At 34.8% G+C, this 14683-nt stretch overlaps 4 protein-coding genes across 4 annotated transcripts; 2 read left to right on the top strand and 2 right to left on the bottom strand.

Annotated features, from left to right (window-relative positions):
* The first annotated feature begins 264 nt into the window (after positions 1 to 264).
* LOC139768917 (proteasome assembly chaperone 2) lies at positions 265 to 1261 on the top strand. The gene is made up of 2 exons (XM_071699567.1): positions 265 to 711; positions 777 to 1261. The coding sequence occupies exons 1-2, from the start codon at positions 379 to 381 to the stop codon at positions 1197 to 1199; spliced, it is 756 nt and encodes a 251-aa protein (XP_071555668.1). The 5' UTR covers positions 265 to 378; the 3' UTR covers positions 1200 to 1261.
* A 285-nt stretch (positions 1262 to 1546) lies between these two features.
* Positions 1547 to 2469, bottom strand: Tapdelta (Translocon-associated protein delta). The gene is made up of 2 exons (XM_071699570.1): positions 2107 to 2469; positions 1547 to 1850 (listed from the first exon to the last, which is right to left on the bottom strand). The coding sequence occupies exons 1-2, from the start codon at positions 2353 to 2355 to the stop codon at positions 1590 to 1592; spliced, it is 510 nt and encodes a 169-aa protein (XP_071555671.1). The 5' UTR covers positions 2356 to 2469; the 3' UTR covers positions 1547 to 1589.
* Positions 2470 to 3158: 689 nt separating this feature from the next.
* LOC139768916 (mitochondrial inner membrane protease ATP23 homolog) lies at positions 3159 to 4798 on the top strand. Its single transcript, XM_071699566.1, has 6 exons — positions 3159 to 3290; positions 3377 to 3595; positions 3800 to 3845; positions 3945 to 4026; positions 4217 to 4441; positions 4546 to 4798. Exons 1-6 carry the CDS (start codon positions 3269 to 3271, stop codon positions 4741 to 4743), a joined length of 792 nt encoding a protein of 263 aa, XP_071555667.1. The 5' UTR covers positions 3159 to 3268; the 3' UTR covers positions 4744 to 4798.
* A 301-nt stretch (positions 4799 to 5099) lies between these two features.
* On the bottom strand, positions 5100 to 14441 carry LOC139768918 (uncharacterized). The gene is made up of 4 exons (XM_071699568.1): positions 14338 to 14441; positions 12942 to 13064; positions 7287 to 7715; positions 5100 to 6651 (listed from the first exon to the last, which is right to left on the bottom strand). The coding sequence occupies exons 2-4, from the start codon at positions 12954 to 12956 to the stop codon at positions 6382 to 6384; spliced, it is 714 nt and encodes a 237-aa protein (XP_071555669.1). The 5' UTR covers positions 12957 to 13064; positions 14338 to 14441; the 3' UTR covers positions 5100 to 6381.
* Between the last annotated feature and the right edge of the window lie 242 nt (positions 14442 to 14683).

The following is a 14683-nucleotide window of genomic DNA, read 5'->3' as shown; positions in this document are numbered from 1 at the left end:
CTGCATTGAAAGAAATTAACTAATTAATTAAGATAGAAAAACGCGCAGTTTACATTAGATTTGTTCATGTAGCTTGAAATTCTCAAAAATTCGTGCACTTAAAACGAGATAAATATATACATTGGGCGTTGGAGAAAGAGAAAGCGATGATTTCAAGTGCAAAAAGTGCAAGCGACACGAACAGACCTATTTAATCACGTCTGCGATCGGTTTCCGAAACTCATCAAAAATTATATGAACGCAAGAGCATGCACTTTACTGCACTTTATGCATTGCCGGTCGCGGGTCGAGTGTTGAATGTGTTGATGTTGTGACATTACTTAGCGATATTTACCTCCTCACACTTTGAGCGAAATAAAAATATCATTAAATGTGAAAATGATTAAACTAACGCAGGACATTAATTTGGAGAATTATACGCTCATCTTGCCGTCGGTGGCGGTCGGAAACGTCGGCCAGTTGTCCGTCGATTTACTCGTTTCGAATCTTAACCTTCCCAAGATCGGTCAAATTTTTAGCGCGTCATTCGTGCCTGTCGTCGGCGCAAATGCCTACGATGAACATTCGAACGAGCTTATCACGGCGATCGACATTTACGCGGGGATCGAGGAACGTATTGTCGTTGTACAAATTCGCTCGCCGTACGTGGGCGAGCTCGTGGAACTCTTCAACGAGCTGGCGCAATTTGTCACCGAGAGGAAGATAGCTAAAGTAATATTCTAATCTACTGTTTCGACAGTGTCATAACTTATGAAATGTTTTTTTTCTCCTCACAGGTAATAATTCTCGCGAGCAGTCACGATTATGCAAAGAGAGAGGTCCAGCCGCAGCATCTTAAGTTGAGATACGTCGCGTCTCCCGGCATGCACTCCAAGATTGGCAAACTCTTCGAAGACCTTAAGTGGATTCCGCATCAACCGGGAGTCGCGCCCGACCTGACGAGAGGAGAGGAAAGATTGCAGATACCGGGGGGTGGCTTCGCCAAGAGCCTCTTCAAGTTTCTGTCCGATGCTGACGTTCCTTGCGCTATCTTGTTCAAATTCTGCTCCGAGGGGGATAACATAGAGGACGCGATAGCTCTGGTGTGCTACTTAAATCAATGGATACGTGTATTAGAAACGAGCGGTAGTAATAATTTGAAGTATCCACCGTCTTGGAAACACTTATTTGGGAAACCACCGTCACAGGATATATATTGAATATGTATGGATATATTTTATATTCTGTTAATCTCGAAATAATAATATTTTCACTATGGTTATGCAAGCGTATATTTGAATTTAATATAAGATCTAAAATAGGACGTAATTTTTTGTGTATAAAAGTAATAAAGCTATAAACTTAATTTTTATACAGCTTTGCTATGTAAAAATTAAGATTACGATATATTTATATATAGATATATATAAATTTAATTCTTTATGGTTTTTAATGTAAATGCAATAAATTGTATATACCAACTCTTCTCTGTGACGAATATGGAAAAATGTCTAAATTTTATTTTATCAAGTTTTATCTCTGAAGGATAAAATAACACTTGTTTGAATACTTTGTTTAAAAGTTTATTCTTTTAGTAACAAAAGAGTTTTCTACGCTAGAAGTTTGTACTTTGCGGAAAATGCCGAGTAGGATACAAGAATAGCTAAAGCAGCAGCTAAGAATTCCGAGTTTACCCAGGGACCGAGGAAAACACCGGGATTGTTAAGAACGACCACCGCCAAGGGATTCACGCTATCGGGATCTTCTCCATTCCTTATCGCTTTACGCACAGCGACGTATTTTTCCTCGTCGTACAGTTTTATATAATAATCGCCGGATCTTGCCTTCTTAGTGTCTTCTGTCCAAGATATCTGCGGCACATGCAAAATAATTTCATGAGTATTACATTATCATTGATGATTTCTACTGAAAGATCGAGTTAGATACTTTGTTTCAAATTCAATTTTCGATCGATAGTTTAAAAGAAAAACAAGTAAATTGTTCAGTATCTCTAAATATGTCATTATTCACATTCCAATCGTCGTGTAATTTACAATCTTCGTTTATTTCAGATGTGTATCTTGATTCATTTATGTCAAGACAAGAAGCGTCAAAAGATTATGTTACCTGATATTTATTATCGGCGCTCAATCTGACGGCCGGCAACGTCTTGCCCTCGACTTCGGCGTACAAACTGATTCCCTTTACACCGTTGCTGCACTTCAACACGAATTGCATGGTAAAGGCTACGTTCGTGAGGACCGTCGCGTCCTCCGTCACGTATGACGAAGCGACGATCTCGGGTTTCTGACAGGTCTCGGCGAGAGCCGCAGAAATTATACCCGTTAACGCGCACAAGAAAATGATTTTATTCATCTTGCAAGTTTTGTTCGGTCTCTCAAACAACTTGACAACTGTCGACGAGGAATGTTGGTTGGAGAATGCGCCTGCCAACGTGCGCCGACTATGCGCCAACAATAACTCCAACTGACGTGCCACGTCGATGAGATTGGCGTAACTCGTGTTTCCCTCGTTTAGACTACTTTCGATTGGTGCTTTGATCCACCACGTGTTTCAGACTAACCGCGAGGGAAAACTTGAATTATTATCGATAAATATTTATAACGTACTTAAATAATAAGTTATTTTCTTTAAAATCATAAACTATTAAATTCAAATAGAGTTATTGAAAAGATAATGAAATAGTACAAAGAAGAATAGAAATATAGATGTAGGTTATAGAGGTTATTAAAGAGGCATTAAATTATAAATTAATAGATAACATGAAAATTATATATTAAACATTATTTAATTATATAAACCGATGATTTATTTAAATATATATTTAACATTTTTATATTAACAGAGACACAATTTTAATATTGCTTTACAAATAATGAAATTTCTGTCTCAATATCTTTTTACAGATGTAGATTAAAAATGTGTAGAGGTATTAAATTATAAACAGACAATCAATATAAAAATTAAAGATTTTTAGATCATATAAGGTGATTTATTTAAATTTAACATTCTTATATTAATAAAGATAAGATTTTAATATTATTTTGCAAACTGCACGAACTGATGAAATTTCTATTTCATTATTTATTTTTACCATTGTAGATATAATAATAATATTTATACATATGAATTATTGAGTTAAAAATGTTTATTCCCTCAATCTATTTTACGATGTCTTCGTTCTGGCAGTGAGAGCGAGATGATGTAATCATTGTAATCCACCTGAGTCTACCATAACCTCAAATTGGAAAATATACTTGCACCGTCAATGCGAGATTATTTGACTGATAGTACGATAAGTTCTGGTGTAATTAATATTTATTTATCTATATTTATTTTTGTCGCATCGATTTTTCTATTCACCCGACGATGACAGTCGAGAATGAGAAAGCGGACAAAGGAAAAAGGAATGAGAACGGTGCTGGCGGAGGAGCGGTCGCGGACAACGGCGATTTATGGGGATCTGATATGTATCCGGAGAGGAGAGGAGCGAAATTGAAGCGTAACTGGTGGAAGTGGTTAATTGGCGCTCAGGGACGAGAATCAATAGACAAAAACAAGTGCGAAGACAATGTTTATAGGTGTATAAAAAAGAGTAAGACATTCTCTTATTTATATAAAGGGAAATAGAAAGTGAATTAGCGATGCAAATTTATTTCTAATTACTAGAACCTACTGTATTGTTTCAACATATTTTCCATTCTTTTGAAATAGAATCTATCATATAATTTTACTTTTTATTTTATCTAGTCAAATCCAATATTATTTTTTCATCATTTTAATCATGTGTTGTTTCTAGGTCCTATAATAAAACTTATGATGGGAGCACTGAAGAGTTCTGGATGGTTTGTAACTTATTCTTTTATATTGCATATATATATGTGCAAATTTATAATTTTATTTCGTTTACTGTTTACTAGATTAGATTATTATTGATATTCCAGTGAAATAGATATTCGGCGACATATTTCTTGTGAGGTGTGTAATCCGATAGTAACTGGTGGATACGATTCAGAATTTAATCAGGTAAATATTTCTTTCAGTCGCTTAATTAAAATTTTATTTATGCCAAATGTTTTGCTGATAAAATATTTTGTATTATATGTTTGTCGATATGTCAAAAAACAATCTGTAAAAAAAATAGATTTTTTTAGTATATTGTATATTATTGATAATTATACATGCTATAAACAATAACAACTTCTTTCCTTTACAGATAGTTGTCTGTCAAAATTCGGCAAGTAATGAAAGCATGGTTCGGGGAGTTCTTTTACATGAAATGATTCATATGTTTGACTACTGCCAGAATAAATTAGACTTGAAAAATATTGATCACCTAGCCTGTACAGAAATTAGAGCAGCAAATCTTGCACACTGTAGTTTTATGAGCTCATTTGTGCAAGGCGATTCATCTTTCATTAACGTAAAAGCAACACATCAGGTAAATTATTGTTCTAAGGGATCGATAGATATATTTATTTATATGAGAGCTATTTCTAATTTACCGTAGCATATGTTAATCTATGTATAATGTTATTTATCCAGAATTGTGTAAAACGCAAAGCTAAGATGTCAGTAATGGCTGTGCACAAAGTATCAGACGCAGTAGCAGAAGCGGCTATAGAAAGAGTGTTCACAAAATGTTACAATGATTTAGAACCAGTTGGCAGAAGAATTCGTAGAAATTCACTTGATATGCCTAGAGCATACGCAGAAGGACATTTATACGGATATGAAATGTAAATATATTATATGAAAAAGATTAAATAATAGTATAAATATATTCTGTTGGGTTATATTTGCTAGAATTTATTAATATCACATGATAAATTTTATTTTTTTTATTCACATTTAGTCATATTTTTATAGTCACGTTTTTCGTAGCAAAAGGATAGGAAAGTTTACTTTGACAATATAGAAATAAAAACTTAAAAATCTATATATAATGATCTTATTGTATATAGATACAGTTCTAGTAACCAAGTGAAAGATAATTGATGGAAATTTAGTATGATATATAGACTTTATTAAGTTAAACATTTGATAGTAATTGAGTATTTTTTATTTAAAAAGTTTAAACATTTTATTTAACATGGAAATTAGTACAGGAATTAAAATTTTTATTTATATTACACATACATATCAGTTGAAACTAGGGTTGGTAGCAAAAGTATTTCTATTTACCTGGCAGTATTTCAGAAAGAGAGGATATTAATATTGTTTTTAAATTTTATCGTAAGTGAATTTTCCTTAGGTATACGATTGTTTATAGCCACCTTATTACATGTTCAATCGTGAATTAATTTTACGTTGTAATATTGGTAATTATCTATACACTAATATTGTTTAGTTTAGAGTCTTAAATTATTCAATAACTTCAAATACTGAAGATAAAACAAGAGATTTTAGTGTGCAAAGCAGAACAGCATAAACGTAGAGTATTATATGTCTATTCTATGTCTATTTTCTTTTTCATTCTGTGTCATTTTTATCACAAAGCAGTGCTAAACAATACGATTTTATTGCACAGTAAAATATGTAGGAAATTTGTAATATAGATCAATGTGATCCAACTTTTCACACGATTTGCTATTAAAATTGGTCTGTGATCAAAATAAAAATGTAATAATAATGTAATAATTATATATCACAGAGATAAAGTACTTTCTTAATTTACTTTATAATATAACTTATAATTTTGTATTATTTGTTAAATTATTTAATTATTTAATTAGTTATTTAATTATTTAATTAAGTCTGTAAATAAGAACAAGAAAATTGGATCACACCGATATACAGTTTGTCCCAAAGTGGTTGAATAGGATACATAGCACTATTCCTTACAAAATTTTGTGTTAAAAATATATTTTTATTTGTTTATTGAAAATAGTAAGCAATAAATTCTGTTAGTAATTTTTTTTCAGTTGTGAGCTTTGAAAAGTAAAAGTGTCTCACGATTAAAGATTGCAAATAAACATTAGAATTATTATTCTACTTTAAATTAAAGTAAAATTTAATAGAATTCTGATTTTTAGATGGAGTTTAAATATCGAATAATATCGAAATTCAAAAAGTTATCAGAAATTATCTCTGTTCGCTTTTTTCGTTAAAGAAAAATTAATAAAGTTTCGCGAGAAATGACATTATGTGTGAATTTTTCGTGAGTTCTAAAACGCTGAACACTATTATCGGTATCGTAATAAGAAATATATAGCGAACCTTTGTCCTCTACGTAAGCTAACATATTTTCACGATACATCCTTAATAATCTCCAATATCTCTAAAAAATATTGTTACATGCGGTATATGCGACGATTCGTTGTGCTCTGTAGTCTTTTCGATTTAACGGAAATTGAACAACCCTAGAACCCGACGCTAAAGCTAGTAGCCTCGATTGAAGCTTCCACCCGGTCTTGGTATGTCGAAGCGAGGATTCCCATCGTAAGAGACCTGTGCGCTAAAACCGTGTTGCCAATCCGCGGTGTATCGCACAATTTGCGTCCTACCGTCCGGAAGTTGTACCTTATATTCACCGCGGGTGATTTCGCCGTCGCTAATTGCATTGTGAGAATAATCGTTGCCGAAAGCGTCCTCCTTCACGGCGTAGTTGAAGTCGAAGGGCATACCAGGTTCGTGATGATGATGATCATGCTGCAATACATCATCGGTTAAATACGCGTGCTATATCGAAATATGTAACATATATGCATAATGTATACATAATATATGTATAATTTTACATATACAAATCTTATATCATCTCATTCAGATAAGATTAAACAGTACGAAGCGATTATTAATTTGAATAAAAAGTCATGCTTATACTTTTTATTATAACTGAGAGATTATATCAATAATATATCTTATCATGTATCTTACATCTTTCTACAAGAAGATACAAATATTTAGTACTTGGAATTCTTATGCGTTTAAACAATTTAAACAGTTTGAATAGTATGAATTTTAAGACTAAATCTGAAGACATATTTAACAGTTCGATCTGTTATAAATTTGACTTCAAGTCTAAAATAAAACAAGCAAAAGCTATTTATTTCCTTTTTTTTTAATGAATACTGTTTTTATTTAAATTTTCTTTTAGTTCGCTATACCTCCCATCTATCGATTCTTAAAATGACCAATTCTACTATAAATGGAAGAAAAAATAATTTTATCTTCTACGATTTCTGAATTACAGATTTCTTATTGAGCAAAGAACGTTACATATCCACCTATTCTGTAAATAATTAAATACAATTTTTTTATTTGGCACAACAGCGTATACTTACACCAGGGCCGATAACATTTCCATCACCACCGCTTGGTTGGCCGGTATAGTCCGGGAAAGTAGGTGTGGGTCTCGGTCCTGGTCCGGGGTAGGTGGGCGTCGGTCTGGGTCCGGGGAAGGACGGCGTCGGCCTGGGTCCGGGGAACGACGGCGTCGGCCTGGGTCCAGGGTAGGACGGCGTCGGCCTGGGTCCGGGGAACGACGGCGTCGGCCTGGGTCCGGGGAACGTCGGCGTCGGTCTAGGCCCGGGGAAGCTCGGGGTCGGACGCGTAGGAAACGGCCCCGTCGGCGTGGGCTTCGGAAACGGTACCGTCGGCTTGCTGTATGTGTAACCGCCTTTCGTCGGCTCTGGCGGCAGGTAAGTGTTGCGCCGAGTGCCCGGTGGCAGATCACCAATAACGCTGGCTACCGTCACGCATAGCACGACCAGCTGCGCAGGAGAAATCAGTTTGTTGAGACACACCCTCTCGGAGCAAATTTTACTGAAGAAATTTTACCGAATGGGACTAAAGCTTGATGGAAAAATATGTCTCAGAACTGTCTATATTATTAATCAGAATTTCTAGACAAATTTTCTAGAAAAATCAAAGCGAGGATTATACCCAACATTTGAATGAAGAGAATCTGAGAGATCGAAATTAATACCGTTACTTACTTCGAATACTGTTAATATGTTAGCTCGTATTGGCCTACAATCCTCGTTTAAATTGTAGAACACTGCTGTACTTTTGTAATAAAAAGTAAATTTTGATGCTAAATCGAAACGCGTGGATAGTCAGAAGAATAAAGAACCCTCAGCAAAACGTACATTGAGTTAAGAAAAAGCTACACCTCTCAACGTTTTTATAATACTTATGCATATTACTTCTATACATCGTCGAGTAGTTCTTCGTAGTGCGAGAAGAATGTTGGCGGCTGCTTCAATGAAATATTATTGCCGCATCTTAGTGTGAGATCTTAAATCTTAAATAAATGGATAATACGTTCCTCGTTGTGACTGTTGAAGTGCCAGGGATAGAAACTTCTCTTACGCCGTTGCGCGCTATGATATGTAGTTTTTTATTATTTTGAAGGACTTTGGGATAATTTACCGTACTACGTACGGTAGAGAAAGTTGTGTAAATTTTTCGTAACACATTTAAGCATTCCACAAAAATAGAACTAATAAAATAAATCGGAATTTCTTGCGAGATTAAATTTCTTGATTTTAAAAAAATATTTTTGCTGGATAAAAGATTTTTAAATTTGACAAAAATTAAGATTTATTAAAGTAAACCTGTTTTTTTACAAACAATTATAATAATCTAATTTGTTTCTAAATTTTTAATCATATCAAAAGAAAATCTCTAACGACCAGTGTCCGTTTTCAGAAATTAGGAATTTATAATCTTGCAGAATAAATTCTCTTTCTCTCCATCATTTTTAAAAATTTATTTATTGCCATATTATTACGTACTACATTACTACATTGACGGAAAATGTTACCAAATTATAATAAAAACTCGTTCTTTAAATAATAGATCTTGTATTTCCAGAATAACGAAACTGAAATAAATGTAATATTATGTTTTGATGCGTAATAAAGCGTTACAAACGCGGCTATTATTTATCTCACGACGTTGAAGACGCTGCAAGTTTACCGTGGCGATGCATCATTTCGCATTTGCGATATGAATGCGCAACGAAGACGTGTTTTTATAACTGGAACATATGTCAGCAGTCGACATTTCGAGAAATCGTCCAGGTCTATATAATGAGTAATAAGTTGTCACGATGTCGTAAAACGATGGAGACAGTTTAGTGCCATACGCACAGATGCGCACTGACATTCGGTGCATAGGCTTCATATTTACTTTTGCAATTCTAATTATCATCTAATTTTTTTCATCTAATTTTATCGCGATCACATGTATTTATATAGTGTGTCTTGATACGTAACATATTTTATCACGTAGACGAAGAGTGTTTATTCTTTTTTTTAAATATAGCAATAGTTTTTATAATTTTTAAATATTGCTGCAATATTATTGCATGCCTATAGGCAAAGCAAAGTATTATATATAAAGTTACATATTTCTATCCTTATTTTTTATTGCAAGACATAATATCTTATAAGCTTAATCTTTTGCATGTAATTATTACGCAAATAGGTCAAAATGACTAGGTTTATGCGACGGGTTAATGTGGCCGGATATATGAGTTTCCGTCGAGCCTTGATTCCACCGTACTATGTGTGTTTAATACAGTAGGATCTTTTGTTTGAATTATACCGGCATGCACACACGCGATAGACGTTCTTCGACTTTCACAGATCCGGTGTTGAATATCGCCACAATCGTTCTCGTGTGTAAACTGACATTTGTCGCGTAGCTTATCAGCTACAAGTGCGAGCCGCAACGCGAGTCGTGTGTTAAGAGGTGTGTAATTTTAATAAATCAAGCGTCTCCTCTGTTAGTACTGAGCTTGATATTTAGTACGTCAAGATGCCAGGTATGCCAGGGGGATATTTTTTTTCCATAGTGCAACGTATCCCGTGAGTTGTGACTTTTGATGAGATTGATGGAAATAATTATAGTCTGGCGAAACGCCAGTTGAATAAAATAATTCTAATCTATCGTACATTTATCGTCTCCAATGCCCGTTATCATCGATATTATTGTTACAATAAATCATACGATAATGCAAATATAATTTTTTTGCGGTAATTGTATAAATCTTAAAATGGATAACTCTTATTAATATAAAGATCATAAATAATATTTGGTAATTTTCTCATTTTCAGATATTCCGATGTTACATTTATTTAATACTTATGTTGCATTAATTGACATAATATTTAGCTTTTGTGATTTGTCATAAATCGAAAAGAGGTTGCGAGAAATGTTTTATAAGTTTGAAATAATTATAATTATTTTCAATTTCAGGCTTGATATGATTAGCAAAGTTAAATTTTATAAACGTTGTTTTAACATATTTAAATGTTACATTAAGCACTTAATCATAATATAGAAAAGATCAAACATCGATAAAGGTTTGAAAGGTTTATTATAAGAGAATTTGCGGTTAATAAAATTATTGTAATGATTACAATAACTTTATTTACGTGAATCAAGAGACGAATTATGAAGTATAAGCAATGAAAATGATAAATAATGCAGAAAAATTAACAATAAATTTTTGAACAAATTCTCAATTGATTTGCACTTGGTTAACAATTATTTAATTATTTTCGAAACATTTGTATAAATTACATTTTATTACAAGTTGCAATGTACTATCTATTTAAATTATTTAAAATATACTCGCGTGATAAGTTACGAAATAATAATGCAATAAATTAGTATTAAATTTTGTCATTTTTAAATTAATTTTAAATAATTGTTATTTCTCGTACAATATGTGTATAGGTGTATATATGCTGTTTATCCACATATACTGCACTTTTTAATAAAACGCATTATTTTATATCAAGTTTTCATTCAAAATGGCAGAGGTAATGAAAAACGTATAAGGAATGCGCTCGCGTGAAGGATCGTTCACTTGCGCTCACAGCGTTAAAAGCTAAAGCAACCGGTTAGCAAACGTTGTCCGTGCGCAACAAACGAGACCGCGATATTTCGCATACGATAAGTACCGCGGGACTTATATCGCGAATCTTTCTTTTTTCCCCGGCGTAATAACAGACAGATACGCGCGCGATTCGTCGCTGCTCATTAGCCTCTGAGCCGGCGACGGCGAAAGAAAATCGACGTGAAAGAGGAGCAGACCGAATCAATAATGCCGGCGAATGTTACGTCAACGTTGCAATCGGAGATGCGGCCGACGATCTGTGCTCTATTGCGACAGTAGAGACCTTTGTATTATGCTCTTAACCCTGTACTTCGATTGCAGCGCGCCGCCAGAGAAGAGGCGTACGCATATAAATATATAAAATATAAAAGCTGCATTCGGGGAGCTGTTAGCGCTATTGCATTATTCTACTTTTATCGCTCGTCAGGTGTAAAACAAGGATAGAATAAGCAAATAGCGCTAATAGCGCGCTCCCCGAACGCAGCCAAAACACACACGCGAGAGGGTAGAGAGGGTGGAGAGAGGAAGAGAGAAAGAGAGAGACGGAGAAAGTGAGAGCATATCTGAAAGATGCTTGTCCCGCGGCGCAGCGCGTACGGTGCAACGTACGCTTCGCGTAAGGTGGTTTCGCAACTTCGTTCCAGTAGTCAATCGAAATGTAGAGAAGCGTGAGAAGAGAGCTATACTCCGACGGGGCTGACAAATGCGATTGCATGCGCCCCGTTAGTTCATTAATATCTCATTATGATGTCGATGCGCATGACGTGTGGGCGCGCGTCTGACGTGTATATTATGCGATGATATCACCGACTATTGTTGTAATCGCTTTCCTTCATATTTTAATAAGAAGAAATAATGAGACACGCTCATGACAATGAAGGGGGCGGAGAGGGGGCGGCCGGATTGAACTCGCGGATAACTTCAATCCTTTCGGAAACTGAATTTATCGGAAGGAAAATCTAAATTTATCACCAGTTGTTTCTACATGGCGATAGATAACTGAGATATTTGCTTAATGCAAATTAAAATGAATATTCTCCTTCTTTCTTTTATTCATATGAAATTTGTCGGTCTATAATGATAAGAGATAATTTTTTGTATCTCGCGACCGTGGGCTCTCTTCGCAAGATCGACAGCTAGTCAGATCTACCTGCATCACAAACGGCGAGTATTTAACGGATAGATACGGCGATCATCGATTTGCCGCGGATAAGAGATCGTTCGATTAATCAAGCGGGACGTAAATTAACCGGGCGACAGCCGTAAGTGATTTATAACAAAACCGTTCTATCAACGCGCTGACTCTTTGTGGGTGGGCAAGGATTGAGCCGTAGTGGTTTTACAAACGACGTAAAGGTCGCGCGGTGTAAAGAGGGAGAGTAATCTTGGCTGATCAACGCACGTATGGCAAGACAAGCTCCACGCATCTTCCCTCTGCGAATGTCTAACTTGTATTCATATTTTTTTTTTACTCGACACGAGTTAATCGAGGTAAATACGAGAGATTTGTAATTGACAATTGAAGATCTGAATGTTTCATGTCGTGTATCGAGAAACTTTTGTATCCATCGCTCGAGTATAAGATCACTTGTCTTTTCTTTAAACAGGCAAGAAATATACCGTCACTTTTATGATATAATAAATTACAATTGACTTTTATCTCTACAAATTACCATAAATTGTTTATAATTATAACGAATTATATAATGAAGCGTGCGACAGTTATGAACAATAAAGTACGAAAGCGAAGATTATGCAAAGGCCTATCTAATATTTCATCTTTTGATTTGATGATCAATTTGATGATTTTTTTTTCACATCATCGCGTGAACATAAACTCTAACTATGACAGTTTTGAAGTTAATGATGTTTCTCAATTGTAAATGTGCTGATGGACCACGTGGGCGGTAACGCGCGTCTTGCTGCAACACACTCGTGTGATTGCGATTACACCTACTAAGTGATACACGCGAATCCGTGGTAACAAGAGGATCAATTTTTAATTTTTATAAATCTGTATTGCGTATCTATCTGATATATACGGCGAATTAATAACTAGAAAAAACCAAATCGATCTCACACGTACCTGCAAGTAATACATCTTTCGGCCGCACTACGTGATACAGGTCGACGTGCTGGAACCACGCTAACTCGCGTGCTCGTTAGTGGAAACAACAACGAGACAACCCTTTAGAGCGATTAACGCGCACTGAAAAAGTTTCAAATTAACACTGCATGAGAGGGGTACGATGGTAGCTTCCGCTATTTGAACAAAATACATGTTCGCGAGAGATATTTCATGATCATGAGCGAATAAATGTATACGAACGGGGGAAAAAGGGATATCAAAATGCGTCAGATGATGATCATCTTTATATACAGAATACGACAGTATTCTGCAATAAATCACGATATATAGTTCTTTTCACGATATCTTTTTATTAAACAGTGTACGGTTAGGAAAGAAAAAATTCGATTATAAATACTTATTTCTTTTGTGCATTCAACATTGTAATAGGTACTTGTTTTCTTTGTTTTCAACACGTTTTATACAGTGTTGCGATTTTTTAAAATAGAACTTACAAAGTTTACTTTAAATTATTTATAACTCGTATCGTATTTGAGAAAACTATTTACAATTGTATAGGTTATACATTTTTTAATATGTATATGTGTGTGTATTTTAAATATATATTTTATATGTTTTCTGAGTCTTCAAAATTTTCATATTATAAAATTATTATAGGTAGAATTCTATCTAAGTTGTGATACGAATTATAAATTATCTGAATTTATATTCTAGATTTAATATAACAATCAAAAGGTGAATATATGCAAACACTAAATATAAATTTAGTCCATTTTCTCCATTTATATTTATTTAGAAATTTAGTTTTTATTTTGTCCTTTTCCAGTAATATCCTTTACACCGTATATATTTTTAAATATGGCAAAATTTTATTTATTATTTGCACAATTAATTATCTTTTGAAGAAACAAAAACTCTCGCGGGTTTAAAAACACTTTAGGAAGATACTGCTTTTGGATACTGCTTTTACTCCAATAAGTCAAAGATATTATTTGCATCAACATTTTCTTTAAAAGTATCAAATTAGTGCCACATTTTTAATTTTTTGCAATAATGTGTGACAATAACACACACGGAAATCATCCGACGATGTTTGATGCAGATACGAATAGAATCGTATTTCTAAAACACCAAATAATTTAATTATCCAGTTAAAAAACTATGTTAGGCGTAACTCTCCGTGCACTGCTTTGAAAAAAAGATCCTCGATAAATCGATGCTGTCGATTTTAATAATCGATGACGATACATCACTCAGACGCGATGGGATCTTGCCCGGCAAGTGTCGATTCGAAGGTTTTACGCGATCAACAATTTCTCGAAGAGAGGTTTCACAAAACGAGGTGATACGATCGGCAGAATTATGTAGCACACGTGCGTATGCGTATACGAACAGGATGCAATGTATTATGCTGTGGTGTTATGTCGTCGATGCACTCTCCGGCGCACGACTGTGAATAAAGTCAGTACGTAACTACTCGGCATGCTGGCACGTTGGGTTTATATAGCATGAGGGACTCTAATAAGATGATTCTTGGACGGCGTGTCGGGTTCTCCAGGTAGGCGGTCCTCAAGTAGAGGGGCCTTCTTCGCCCGTCATACGGAGGGGCGGCTTCCTTGCCGTGCCTTACCTTGTCGTGTCTTGCCTTGCCTTGCTTTGCCTTGTCTCACCCTTGCCTCATCACCGCGCCTTTACCTTGCCTTAGAATCTTGCGCGGGAGATCGGCAGGGCAAAACGCG

Source organism: Temnothorax nylanderi, unplaced genomic scaffold, assembly GCF_030848795.1.
Source record: "Temnothorax nylanderi isolate EJ_2023f unplaced genomic scaffold, tnyl_v1.0 TNYL_tig0019_pilon, whole genome shotgun sequence".
NCBI lineage: Eukaryota > Metazoa > Arthropoda > Insecta > Hymenoptera > Formicidae > Temnothorax > Temnothorax nylanderi.
Note: the sequence above shows the minus strand (reverse complement) of the source record. Positions and strands in the feature narration are given on the sequence as shown.

Bases quoted from the DNA above. Each gene is read 5' to 3' on its own strand.
- Tapdelta (XM_071699570.1), bottom strand. From the start codon at position 2,355: ATGAATAAAATCATTTTCTTGTGCGCGTTAACGGGTATAATTTCTGCG. The intron at 1,851-2,106 runs GTAACATAATCT...CATGTGCCGCAG, and splicing joins GCGCCGATAATAAATATCAG to ATATCTTGGACAGAAGACAC.
- LOC139768918 (XM_071699568.1), bottom strand. The intron at 6,652-7,286 runs GTAAGTATACGC...GATGTATTGCAG, and splicing joins GAAATGTTATCGGCCCTGGT to CATGATCATCATCATCACGA.
- LOC139768917 (XM_071699567.1), top strand. From the start codon at position 379: ATGATTAAACTAACGCAGGACATTAATTTGGAGAATTATACGCTCATC. The intron at 712-776 runs GTAATATTCTAA...TTCTCCTCACAG, and splicing joins CCGAGAGGAAGATAGCTAAA to GTAATAATTCTCGCGAGCAG.
- LOC139768916 (XM_071699566.1), top strand. From the start codon at position 3,269: ATGCGAGATTATTTGACTGATA. The intron at 3,846-3,944 runs GTTTGTAACTTA...TTGATATTCCAG, and splicing joins GCACTGAAGAGTTCTGGATG to TGAAATAGATATTCGGCGAC. The intron at 4,442-4,545 runs GTAAATTATTGT...TTATTTATCCAG, and splicing joins ACGTAAAAGCAACACATCAG to AATTGTGTAAAACGCAAAGC.